We start from the raw sequence: 12,896 nt of genomic DNA on the forward strand, positions 1-12,896 counted from the left end.
CAGAGCATATTTCTTAGAACACATTCTAGAACGACACCAGAGCACATTCTAGAACCGACACTAGAACACACACTATTTCTCAGTTCCTCATCACCGCCAAAACCACCACATTCTAGAACCGACACCAGAGCACATTCTAGAACCGACACCAGAGCACATTCTAGAACCGACACCAGAGAACATTCTAGAACACATTCTAGAACCGACACCAGAGCACATTCTAGAACCGACACCAGAGCACATTCTAGAACACATTCTAGAACCGACACCAGAGCACATTCTAGAACCGACACTAGAACACACACTATTATCTCAGTTCCTCATCACCGCAAAACCACATTTTCAAATGGCAATCTCAGACACTTTACACTGTCCTTCAACAAACACCAAAATATCAAGAACCAACCACACTCAACGCCAGAAAGAAAAAGATCAAGACCCCTGTTAAAATAAAAGAGATGGTAGTGAGGGGGGATCTAGTGACAAGATTATCAAAATGAGACATCACTCTCAAAAAAAGACCATTTTTAAAAAACAATTTTTACTTCTTAAAACGCCCGAAATTACACTGCATTGCACTGAAATATGTCCCAGAAAAAATTAAGGCCATGACATCATTAAAGCTAGCCAAGTCTGATGAATGAGTGAATCACAGCTGTCTCCAAAGAGGTTGTGACAAAAACAAACCAAGAGAAGAGTCGCAACAAGATACTAGCATCCCGACTTCCCTCCAAACACAACAAGACACGAGCATCCCGACGTCCCTCCAAACACAAGACACGAGCATCCCGACGTCCCTCCAAACACAAGACACGAGCATCCCGACGTCCCTCCAAACACAACAAGACACGAGCATCCCGACGTCCCTCCAAACACAACAGACACGGCATCCCGACGTCCTCAACACAACAAGACACGAGCATCCGAAGTCCCTCAAAACAACAAGACGAGCATCCCGAGTCCCTCCAAACACCAAGAACACGAGCATCCCGACGTCCTCCAAACACAACAACGACACGAGTCCTCCACGACGATCCTTCCACGAACACACAAGACACGAGCATCCGACGTCCTCCAAACAACAAGACACGAGCACCCGACTTCCTCCAAACACAACAAGACACGAGCATCCGACGTCTCCAAACACAACAAGACACGAGCATCCCGACGTCCCCAAACACAACAAGATAACGAGCATCCCGACGTCCTCCAACCACAACACACAGAGCATCCGACGTCCTCCAACACAACAGAACACGAGCATCCGACGTCCCTCCAAACACAACAAGACACGAGCCATCCGACGTCCCTCCAAACACAACAAGAACTAGCATCCGACGTCCCCGTCCAAACACAACAGACATACAGTGGCAACATTGTCTTTATAAAACTGAGGGTTGGATTAATGTTTTAAAAATGTATTTGGAGCCGTTTGAATAGAAAACATACAATGACTCTTCAGACCTGGTTTCTTTGCTTGGTAAACAGTCAGTCCTGTGTTCCTTTGTCTTATTTGGTCAGTGGTTCAAGCAACTGACATTAGCAGTGTTCAGTATTCATGAGAGAACCATGGAGAGGGAGAGATGTGTTGGTAAAATAACTACAAACATCTCTCTCTTTCATAACAAACCACAGATTCATCATCATTATTCTCTGGTATGGATGGTCACTTAGCCTGGATACATTCGGTTTTGTGCTATCATTCCACTCATTGCCATTCCTCGGCAATGCCTAACATTGGCAAGAAGTGGAACGTTAGCACCAAACAGGTCTGGTTTTCAGGCTAGTAGTCACCTGGCACCAAGCTGAATCACCCCCCCGCCGTTTCAACGATACGCTCATCATTCAGACTGGTTCAACAGGTGACCTTATAGACTGGGTCGCCCCAATATGGGAGGGGGGGGGGGGTCAGGAGCGTGAGACTCCTCGGGTTTGGGCTGGTCCACCCCAGACTCCTCGGGTTTGGGCTGGTCCACCCAGACTCCCTCGGGTTTGGGCTGGTCCACCCCAGACTCCCTCGGGTTTGGGCTGGTCCACCCCAGACTCCCTCAGGGTTGGGCTGGTTTACACCCTCCTCCTCCACATGTTGCAGCATGTGCTTTGGAGCCCCCTGTAGGCAAGAGACGAGAACACACCACGTTGTTTTACTTAAGACAACACAGGCAGAATCAACTATGAGACACCCAACCCAGATAGTAGATATCATACCATAGGTGTGATTGGAGTATCCATCCATTTAGGCAGAAGAAGGTCTGCCTCTGACTAGGGCTGGCGGCACGATTACCGTAACAAACTGGGTACAGACGGTTGTAAATGATAAAACAGATGTAATAACAGCTGACTGACAGTTTGACCAAATGCATCATGGGCCACTCAATGGCTGCCCTGGTATTGTGATGCAATCGTTTCATGGTGATGTAGGATGTTCATTCTAATGATGTTAACTGGGGTGGCCCATGCAATGGAATGGATTTTTGTTGCTATTCGAACGGTTTTAAAATAGAGCCAAAGTTATTTGGTTTGACAATTACCGTCACAGCTCTACCCTCTGACGGACTAATACGACCTATAACCTATAACGTCACGCTCTACTCTGACGGACTAATACGACTATAACCTATAACCGCCACAGCTCTACTCTGACGGACTAATACGACCTATAAACTCTATACCGTCACAGCTCTACCTCTGACGGACTAATACGACCTATAACCTATAACGTCACAGCTCTACCTCTGACGGACTAATACGACCTATAACCTATAACCGTCACAGCTCTACCTCTGACGGACTAATACGACCTATAACCTATACCGTCACAGCTCTAACTCTGACGGACTTAATACGACTATAACCTATAACCGTCAACGAGCTCTACCTCTGACGGACTCAATACGACCTATAACCTATAACCGTCACAGCTCTACTCTGACGGACTAATACGACCTATAACCTATAACCGTCACAGCTCTACTCTGACGGACTAATACGACCTATAACTATACCGTCACAGCTCTACTCTGACGGACTAATACGCCTATACCTATAACCGTACAGCTCTACCTCTGACGGACTAATACGACCTATACCTATAACCGTCACAGCTCTACCTCTGACGGACTAATACGACCTATAACCTATACGTCACAGCTCTACCTCTGACGGACTAATACGACCTATAACCTATAACCGTCACAGCAGTCTGTGTGCCATACCTGCTTGGAGCCGTTGCGAGCGGCGAAATACTCATCGCAGTTCTTCCATCGACACTTGAGGTTCTGTGTGTTGGGAGAGGCGTGGTCTTGGAGCAGGTGCTGCTGGACGTGCTCCAACACTCCAAAGATCAGAGAACAGCCATGCACACTGGGAGGGAGAGAAGAGACAGGGGGGGGGTTAGATCAGAGAACAGCCATGCCACTGGGAGGAGAGAAGAGACAGGGGGGGAGTTAGATCAGAGAACAGCCATACCCACTGGCAGGAGAGAGAGACAGGGGGGGAGTTAGATCAGAGAAAACAGCCATGCTGGGAGGAGAGAAGAGACAGGGGGGAGTTAGATCAGAGAACAGATGCCACTGGCAGGAGAGAAGAGACAGGGGGGGGAGTTAGATCAGAGAACAGCCATGCCATGGCAGGAGAGAAGAGACAGGAGGGGAGTTAGATCAGAGAACAAGCCATGCACTGGCAGGAGAGAGAGACCAGGGGGGGAGTTAGATCAGAGAACGCCATGCCACTGGCAGGAGAGAAGAGACAGGGGGGGGAGTTAGATCAGAGAACAGCCATGCACTGGCAGGAGAGAAGAGACAGGGGGGGGAGTTAGATCAGAGAACAGCCATGCACTGGCAGGAGAGAAGAGACAGGGGGGGGAGTTAGATCAGAGAACAGCCATGCCACTGGGAGGAGAGAAGAGACAGGGGGGGATTATAGTCAGAGAACAGCCATGCACTGGGAGGAGAGAAGAGAAGGGGGGGATTTTAGATCAGAGAACAGCCATGCCACTGGCAGGAGAGAAGAGACAGGGGGGGAGTTAGATCAGAGAAGAGCCCATGCCACTGGCAGGAGAGAAGAGACAGGGGGGAGTTAGATAGAGACAGCATCCACTGGGAGGAGAGAAGAGAAGAGGGGGGGGGGTTAGATCAGAGAACAGCACTGCCACTGGCAGGAGAGAAGAGACAGGGGGGAGTTAGATCAGAGAACAGCCATGCACTGGGAGGAGAGAAGAGACAGGGGGGGGGGGGGTAGATCAGAGAACAGCCATGCACTGGCAGGAGAGAAGAGACAGGGGGGGGGAGTTAGATCAGAGAAACAGCCATGCCACTGGCAGCAGGGAAGAGACAGGGGGGGGAGTTGATCAGAGAACAGCCATGCCACTTGCAGAAGAGAAGAGACAGGGGGGGAGTTAGATCAGAGAACAGCCATGCACTGGCAGAAGTGAAGAGACAGGGGGGGAGTTAGATCAGAGAACAGCCATGCCACTGGCAGAAGTGAAGAGACAGGGGGGAGTTAGATCAGAGAAACAGCCATGCCACTGGCAGGAGAGAAGAGACAGGGGGGGGAGTTAGATCAGAGAACAGCCATGCCACTGGGAGGTGAGAAGAGGACAGGGGGGGGGAGTTAGATCAGAGAACAGCCATGCCACTTGCAGAAGAGAAGAGACAGGGGGGAGTTAGATCAGAGAACAGCCATGCCACTGGCAGAAGTGAAGAGAACAGGGGGGGAGTTAGATCAGAGAACGCCATGCCACTGGCAGGAGAGAAGAGACAGGGGGGGGAGTTAGATCAGAGAACAGCCATGCCACTGGGAGGTGAGAAGAGACAGGGGGGGGGGGGGGGGGGGGGGAGTTAGATCAAGAGAACAGCCATGCACTGGCAGGAGGGAAGAGACAGGGGGAGTTAGATCAGAGAACAGCCATGCCACTGGGAGGAGAGAAAAGACAGGGGGAGTTAGATCAGAGAACAGCCATGCCACTGGCAGGAGAAGAAGAGACAGGGGGGGAGTTAGATCAGAGAACAGCCATGCCACTGGGGGAGAGAAGAGACAGGGGGGGAGTTAGATCAGAGAACAGCCATGCCACTGGGAGGAGAGAAGAGACAGGGGGGGGGGAGTTAGATCAGAGACAGCCATGCCACTGGGAGGAGAGAAGAGACAGGGGGGGAGTTAGATAAGAGAACAGCCATGCCACTGGGAGGAGAGAAGAGACAGGGGGGGAGTTAGATCAGAGAACAGCCATGCCACTGGGAGGAGAGAAGAGACAGGGGGGGAGTTAGATCAGAGAACAGCCATGCCACTGGCAGGAGAGAAGAGACAGGGGGGGGAGTTAGATCAGGGAACAGCCATGCACTGCGCAGGAGAGAAGAGACAGAAGACCTATCCTCTACTTGTTGATTTAGTAGATTACTTGGTTATCCCAGTTGAACATCCCTTCACAATCCCGGTTCCCGTCTTACCCGGCAGTGATAGTTCTGGATCAGGTTCAGTTTGACCGCCTGCACACTGCCGTCATAGCAACCAGTGTAGATCTAGAACACAGATGAACGTCAGTGATCATCTGATATGTTTACGTAACATTCCACCAGCCATGTTTTAATGTCTATGGTTTGGGACTGAGGACTCACCATACTCTTGTGGACAGTCATACACATCACAATGTCTCTGTGTGTCCACCGTACACCTGCAAACGATCATGTGACTGTGTGTGTGGGGGGGGGGGGGGGGGTTAGATCAATTCAGGGATTAATTACGGCATTAAAAAAAAAAAACTGGTGATTGTACAGTCTGGTTTTAATGTGGAGGGACAGACACAAGGCTCCAGTGGAGAGACTGACACAAGGCTACCAGTGGAGGGACAGACACAAGGCTACCAGTGGAGAGACAGACCAAGGCCTACCAGTGGAGAGACTGACCTGTAGTTTCGTAGACGCGGACCAGTTTGTCAAGACAGGCAGTGACATCACCTTCCCCAGGACGTCCACCACCGTGACAGCAGACTATGTCCTTTATAGATAGCACGCAACCTCTCCGGTCTAGAGACAGAGAGACCCATACACTAATGACCAGATTAGGACCCATACCACTAAATGACCAGATTAGAGACTATAGGAAAACACGTGACCAGATTAGAGACCAGATTAGAGACCCATACCACTAAATGACCAGATTAGAGACTATAGGAACACGTGACCAGATTAGAGACCAGATTAGAGACCCATACCACTAAATGACCAGATTAGAGACCCATCCACTAAATGACCAGATTGAGACCAGATTAGAGACCATAGGAAACCACGTGACAGATTAGAGACCCATACCACTAAATGACCAGATTAGAACCCATACCACTAATGACCAGATTAGAGACCAGTTAGAGACTATAGGAAACACGTGACCAGATTAGAGACCCATACCACTAAATGACCAGATTAGAGACCCATACCACTAAATGACAAGATTAGAGACCATCGGAAACACGTGACCAGATTAGAGACCATAGCAACACGTGACCAGATTAGAGACCATAGGAAACATGTGACCAGATTAGAGACCCATAGGAAACATGTGACCAGATTAGAGACCAGATTAGAGACTATAGGAAACATGTGACCAGTTGAGACCATAATGAAACACGTGACCAGATTAGAGACCATAGGAACATGTGACCAGATTAGAGACCAGATTAGAGACCCATACACTAATGACCAGATTAGAGACCATAGGAAACACGTGACCAGATTAGAGACATAGGAAACACGTGACCAGATTAGAGACCATAGGAAACCGTGACCCAGATTAGAGACTATAGGAACACGTGACCAGATTAAGAGACCATAGGAAACATGTGACCCGATTAGAGACCATAGGAAACATGTGACCAGATTAGAGACCAGATTAGAGACTATAGGAACACGTGACCAGATTAGAGACCATAGCAAACACGTGACCAGATTAGAGACCATAGGAAACACGTGACCAGATTAGAGACCATAGCAAACACGTGACCAGATTAGAGACCATAGCAACCACGTGACCAGATTAGAGACTAGGAAAACGTGACCAGATTAGAGACCATAGCAACACGTGACCAGATTAGAGACCATAGCACCGTGACCAGATTAGAGACCATAGGAACACGTGACAGATTAGAGACCATGAGCAAACACGTGACCAGATTAGAGACCATAGGAAACACGTGACCAGATTAGAGCCAATAGGAAACATGTGACCAGATTAGAGACCAGATTAGAGACCATAGGAAAACTGTACCAGATTAAGACCAGATTAGAGACCATAGAAAACAGTTGACCAGATTAGAGACCATAGGAAAACCAGTTAGACCAGATTAGAGACCATAGGAACATGTGACCAGATTAGAAGACCAGATTAGAGACACATAGGAAAACATTTGTGACCAGATTAGAGACCATAGGAAACACGTGACCAGATTAGAGACCATAGGAAACACGTGACCAGATTAGAGACCATAGGAAACATTTGAACATCATGTTCTGTTATAATCTCCACCCGGCACAGCCAGAAGAGGACTGGCCACCCCTCATAGCCTGGTTCCTCTCTAGGTTTCTTCCTAGGATCTGGCCTTTCTAGGGAGTTTTTTCCTAGCCACCGTGCTTCTACACCTGCATTGCTTGCCGTTTGGTGGTTTTAGGATGGGTTTCTGTACAGTACTTTGTGACATTGGCTGATTTAATTGTGAATAAGATCACAGACCAATGGATAACACACCCAGGCCAATTAATCAAGCATTACTCATCAGAATGACTTCTACTGCTAACTTCTATACAAAACTAAAATGTAGATACCCTAATAAGAGTATATCAAACACGTAACCAAAGTGAATATTTTAAATAACTCACGTGTATATTGTGTGCATGGACCGACTGGTCACTGGAGCCACTGAAGACCAGGTCATTGACTACCTTCATACACAGTACTGTCTTGGTGTGTCCCTTTAGAGTCCGTAGCAACAGGCCACTCTTGGCATCCCGGATGCTAATGGTGCTGTCGTAGGACCCGACCAATAGGATGCGGCGAGCTCCTTCCTGGGCTGTCGCTAGGCAACTCACCGCCCGCGGCCCGTGACACTCGAACACATCCAGCTGCTTATTGGTCTGAAGAAGAACAACACAGGAAATACAAATAACATCTGAAAAATGTGTTTGACCAATAGCCTTTGACTGAGGTGGTTCCATAACGCTTTAATTCTAGTTGGGTTCTAAAGTGTATTTTAGAATGTGTTCTAGATCACAATGCATTCTATACTGTGTTCTATTGTCGGTTCTAGAACAGAATGTGTTGTAGATGGTGTTCTGGTTCTGACCTTGAGGCTGAAGGTGACCACGGAGCCGTTAGCTAGGCCAGCGTACAGAACTTTCCAGCGGTTGTGGAGGCAGAGAACCCGGTCCGGGAGAGAGAACTGATCCACACACTCCCTGGACTGTGGAGAACATAGAACACAGAGTCATGGAACACAGAACACACTAGCAGTAGTATTAGTGTAGTAGTAGGAGTAGCAGCAGTGGTATTAGTAGCAGTAGTATTATTAGTGTAGTAGTAGCAGCAGTATCACGATTGTAGTATTATAGTAGTAGTAATATTATAGTAGTAGTAGTAGTGTTGTAGTATTAGTGTTGTAGTAGTAGTGTAGCAGTAGCACTATTGTAGTATTATAGTAGTAGTAGTAGTAGTAGTGTAGTAATAGTAGTATTAATAGTAGTAATCGTAGTAGTATTGTAGTACTATAGTAGTAGTAGCAGCAGTGACAGCAGTAGTAGTGGTAGTAGTATTAATAGTAGTACTATTGTAGTAGTATAGTGGTAGTAGTGTAGTAATAGTAGTATTAATAGTAGTATTATTGTAGTATTGTGGTAGTGGTAGTGGCAATCGTAGTAATATTGTAGTATTATAGTAGTAGTAGTGGTAGTAGTATTATTGTAGTATTAATAGTAGTAGTAGTGGTGGTATTAATAGTAGTATTATTGTAGTATTATAGTAGTAGTAGTATACTAGTAGTATTAATAGTTGTATTATAGTAGTATTAGTATTATTAGTGTAGAAGTAGTAGTGTTATTGTAGTTACCCTGAGGTTGTAGCAGCGTATAGTCTGGTCACTGGAGCCAGAGTAAAGGCGATGTTGTAGACCTGGTCCAGAAGAAACCAGCAAACAGTTGATCTTGGTGCTGTGGCCCTCAAACACAGCCACACACTCACGGCTCTGCAGGGGACAGGAGAGGACAGACTGTCACAGCCACACAGAGAGAGGACCACACTCCCGTTGGATAGACACAACTTGGTATGATGTATAAGGAAATGTTCTTGTCTTATGTTTGTTTTCTAAATTAACTAAGACATTTATATAAAATGGATGCTTTGTAATCAAATAATGGTGAGGGTAGCAACAGACTGGTAAAAGACACACACACACACACACACACACAGAGAGACACACACACACAGAGATACACACACACACACAGAGAGACACACACACACAGAGAGACACACACAGAGAGAGACACACAGAGAGACACAGAGAGACACACACAGAGAGAGACACACAGAGAGAGACACACAGAGAGACAGAGAGACACACAGAGAGAGACAGAGAGACACACACACTACGAGAGAGTAAGACCACAGAGAGAGACACGACAGAGAGACAGAGAGACACAGAGAGAGAGACAGAGAGACACACAGAGAGACACCACGAGAGAAGACACACACAGAGGAGAGACCACAGAGAGACACACAGAGAGAGACACAGACACACAGAGAGAACCACACCAGAAGAGACACACCAGAGAACCACAAGAGGACACGACAGCAGGACCACACGAGAGAGACACACAGAGCAGGAGACCGGAGACGCACAGAGAAGAGACACAGGACGACCACCAGAGAGACACACAGAAGACACACAGAGACACACGAGAGAGACAGCAGAGAAACACAGAGACACACCAGAGAGACACACAGAGAGACACACACAGAGACCAGCCAGAGAGAACACACAGAGACACACACAGAGCAACACAGAGAGCACAACACCAGAGAGATGACAAACACAGAAGAGAGACATCTGGACGACACATAGAGAGACACCACAAGAGGAACACACAACGAAGACAGACCCACAAGAGAGCCACAGGAGAAGTGGACTTACCCAGGTGAAGGCCTCAACAGTGCGATTCCAGAACAGGTATAGAGGAGACCCATGTGGAACCTGCAGGCATTAACAGTCTCCTGGTGACCCTCAAACATCCCCTCAGATGGCAGATCATCCCCCCGGGCTCCGAAGACCCGTCTAGAGACAGATCTACAAAGACAGAGACGCAAATTCAACTCCAAGTAGCGTCACTCTCCGCGCAGGTCAGCCGCGTTTCGCTCTCGCGCGTCAGTCAACTCCGGCGTCCAAGTCCAAACTCCGCGTCAGTCAACTCCCGCAGTCAACTCCGCGCAGGTTGCAAATACGCATCCGCGTCAGTCAACTCCGCGTCAGTTAACTCCAGATGTCCTTATTGAAATGCCAGGACGAGTGAGATGACTCATCCTATTTGTTAGTTAAATATAATTTATCACAGGCCATAACAAATCCCGTACTGTCTAGTTCAAGACCAAAACAGCTCAAAAGGGTCTGGGTTTTGGAAACAATTCAGCTCCAATGGACTGTTTCTGGTCTGCGTGAAATGTCTGCATCCGACTAGGCCTATCCCCACCTGAGAGTCCACGTGACTTACCTGAGAAGTCTTGAACCAGTGTAGTGGACACTGTGATCTACCTGAGGAAGGGTCTGCGCACCAGTGGGGAACTGTGATCACCTGAGGAGTCTTGGACCACGTGTGAGGAACTCGGATACTGGGAATATGGACATTGCCTGTGATCTACTGAGCAATGTCTTGGACCAGTGTCCGGGAACTGTGAGTCTACCATGAGCCGAAGCTTGACCAGTGTGGGAACTGTGATCTACCTGGAGAGCAACTCGGCACTTGTGAACACAGGGTTGGGAGTAACTCGTGATCTACTGGAAGAGACTTGGACCAGTGTGGACTGTGATCTACCTGAGCAAGTACCTGTGGACCATGTGGGAACTGTGATCTACCCGGGCAAGACTTGGATCGCAGTGTGGGAACTGTGATCTTACCTTGAGCAAGACTTGGACCAGTGCTGTGGACACTGTGACTACCTGAGGAGAACTGGACCCGTGTGGGACACTGCTGATCTACCTGAGGAAGACTGAACCAGTGTCGGGAACTGTGACTAGAGGAGACTTGCGTACCGATGTGGGAAATGTGACTACCTGGGATTCGGACCGAGTGCGGAACTGTATCTACCTGAGAAGACTGTCTTGGACCCAGTCGTTGGCGAACCTGTGACTTACCTGAGGAAGTCTGGACCAGTGTGGGAACTTGGACCTACCTGAGGAAGATCTTGGACCCAAGTGTGGGAACTCGTGAATCTAACACTGAGGGAAGAGTCTTGAGCCAGTGTGATGTGACACGGTCCGACCATGGGGATCGACGTCCGCAGGAACGTCTGGACCCATGTGCGGTAACTAGTGATCTACCTGAGCAAGTCCTTGGCACCAGTGTGTGGATAACTGTGATCTACCCTGAGGAGAGACTGGACCAGTGATCTACACCCTGAGGAAGTCTGTGGACCCAGTGTGGAACCTGTGACCTACGGGAAGGAAGTGCTTGGACCAGTGTGGTGAACTGTGACCTACCTGACGGAAGTCTTGGAAGAGCTTGACACGATTCCGGTGGCAGCTGGACTCGACTTAGGAGGAGGATGCAGACAGGACTGACATTCAAGACGAGCAAAAGCCTCAGAAAACTCTTTGATGCTGCAGATGGAACGAGGAACAGAGTGGCTCACGGGGGACAGAGGGTCTTGAAGCTTGGGGGGATAGAGGCTGGGTTTAGAGGGAGAGATAGAGGCTGGTTAGAGGGAGAGATCGTAAGGCTGGTTAGAGGGAGAAGATAGAGGCCTCCGCTACGACGCGACACCGCATCGCACGCACGGCTCCGTCGAGGGAAGAGAAGAGCCTGGCTCTAGAGGGAGAGATAGAGGGATGGTTAGAGGGAGAAGGACAGGCGAGCTAAGGCCGGAAGAGCGCGTTCTGGATGCTTGGGGATAGAGCTGGTAGCGGGCAGAGAACGTGACGGCTTGGTTAAGAGGGAAGAGATAGAGGCTGGTTAGAGGGAGAGAATAGAGGCTGGTTAGAGGAAGAGGAACAGATGACGCTAGGGGAACGAGGGTGCTGGAAAAACGGCCCCCTTTTGGGGACAGTACCGGAAAAAGCAGCGACCCTCGCGTAGCAGGGAGGAATAGATGCTGGTTAGCAGGGGGAGGGGAGATAGAGGCTGGTGGTTACAGAGGGAGAGGAACAGGGAAGCTAGGAGAAGACGGCTCCTGGAAGCTTGGGGTAGCAGGGGTCTAGAGGGAGAGATAGAGCTGGGTTAGAGGGAGAGAGTAAGGCTGGTAGAGGCGGAGATAGAGGCTGGCTTAGAGGGAGAGAAAGAGGCTGGTTAGAGGGCAGAGATAGAGCTGGTTAAGAGGGTAGAGATAGAGGCTGGTTAGAGGTGGAGAGGAAGGGGAGCCTAGGGGGAAGAGGGTCTGAAGCTTGGGGATAGAGGCTGGTTAGAAGGGAGAGATAGAGGCTGGTAGAGGGAGAGGACACGGGGAGGCTAGGGGGGAAGAGGGTCTGGAAGCTTGGGGATCAGAGGCCTGTTAGGAGGGAGAGATACGAGGCTGGTTAAGAGGGAGAGCTAGAGGGCTGGTTTAGGAGGGAGAGATAGAGGCTTTGTTAGAGGGGAGAGGACAGGGAAGCCTGAGGGGGGAAGAGGGTCTGGAAGTTGGGGATAGAAGGGGTGCAGAGGGAGAGATAT

The 12,896-nt window shown here is 49.0% G+C and overlaps 1 protein-coding gene across 1 annotated transcript in view; it reads right to left on the minus strand.

Moving 5' to 3' along the window:
* Positions 1-1,269: 1,269 nt before the first annotated feature.
* The window catches only part of znf106a (zinc finger protein 106a), a 33,973-nt gene continuing 22,346 nt past the window's right edge, over positions 1,270-12,896 (minus strand). Inside the window, 11 exon segments of the mRNA XM_070439891.1 lie at positions 1,270-1,327; positions 1,363-2,110; positions 3,216-3,363; positions 5,425-5,516; positions 5,613-5,654; positions 5,657-5,692; positions 5,908-5,945; positions 5,948-6,020; positions 7,866-8,120; positions 8,330-8,446; positions 9,089-9,223. Of these exon segments, the coding sequence (XP_070295992.1) occupies positions 1,856-2,110; positions 3,216-3,363; positions 5,425-5,516; positions 5,613-5,654; positions 5,657-5,692; positions 5,908-5,945; positions 5,948-6,020; positions 7,866-8,120; positions 8,330-8,446; positions 9,089-9,223 (1,191 nt within the window). The 3' untranslated portion in view covers positions 1,270-1,327; positions 1,363-1,855.

Source organism: Salvelinus sp. IW2-2015, unplaced genomic scaffold, assembly GCF_002910315.2.
Source record: "Salvelinus sp. IW2-2015 unplaced genomic scaffold, ASM291031v2 Un_scaffold2002, whole genome shotgun sequence".
Classification (NCBI taxonomy): domain Eukaryota; kingdom Metazoa; phylum Chordata; class Actinopteri; order Salmoniformes; family Salmonidae; genus Salvelinus; species Salvelinus sp. IW2-2015.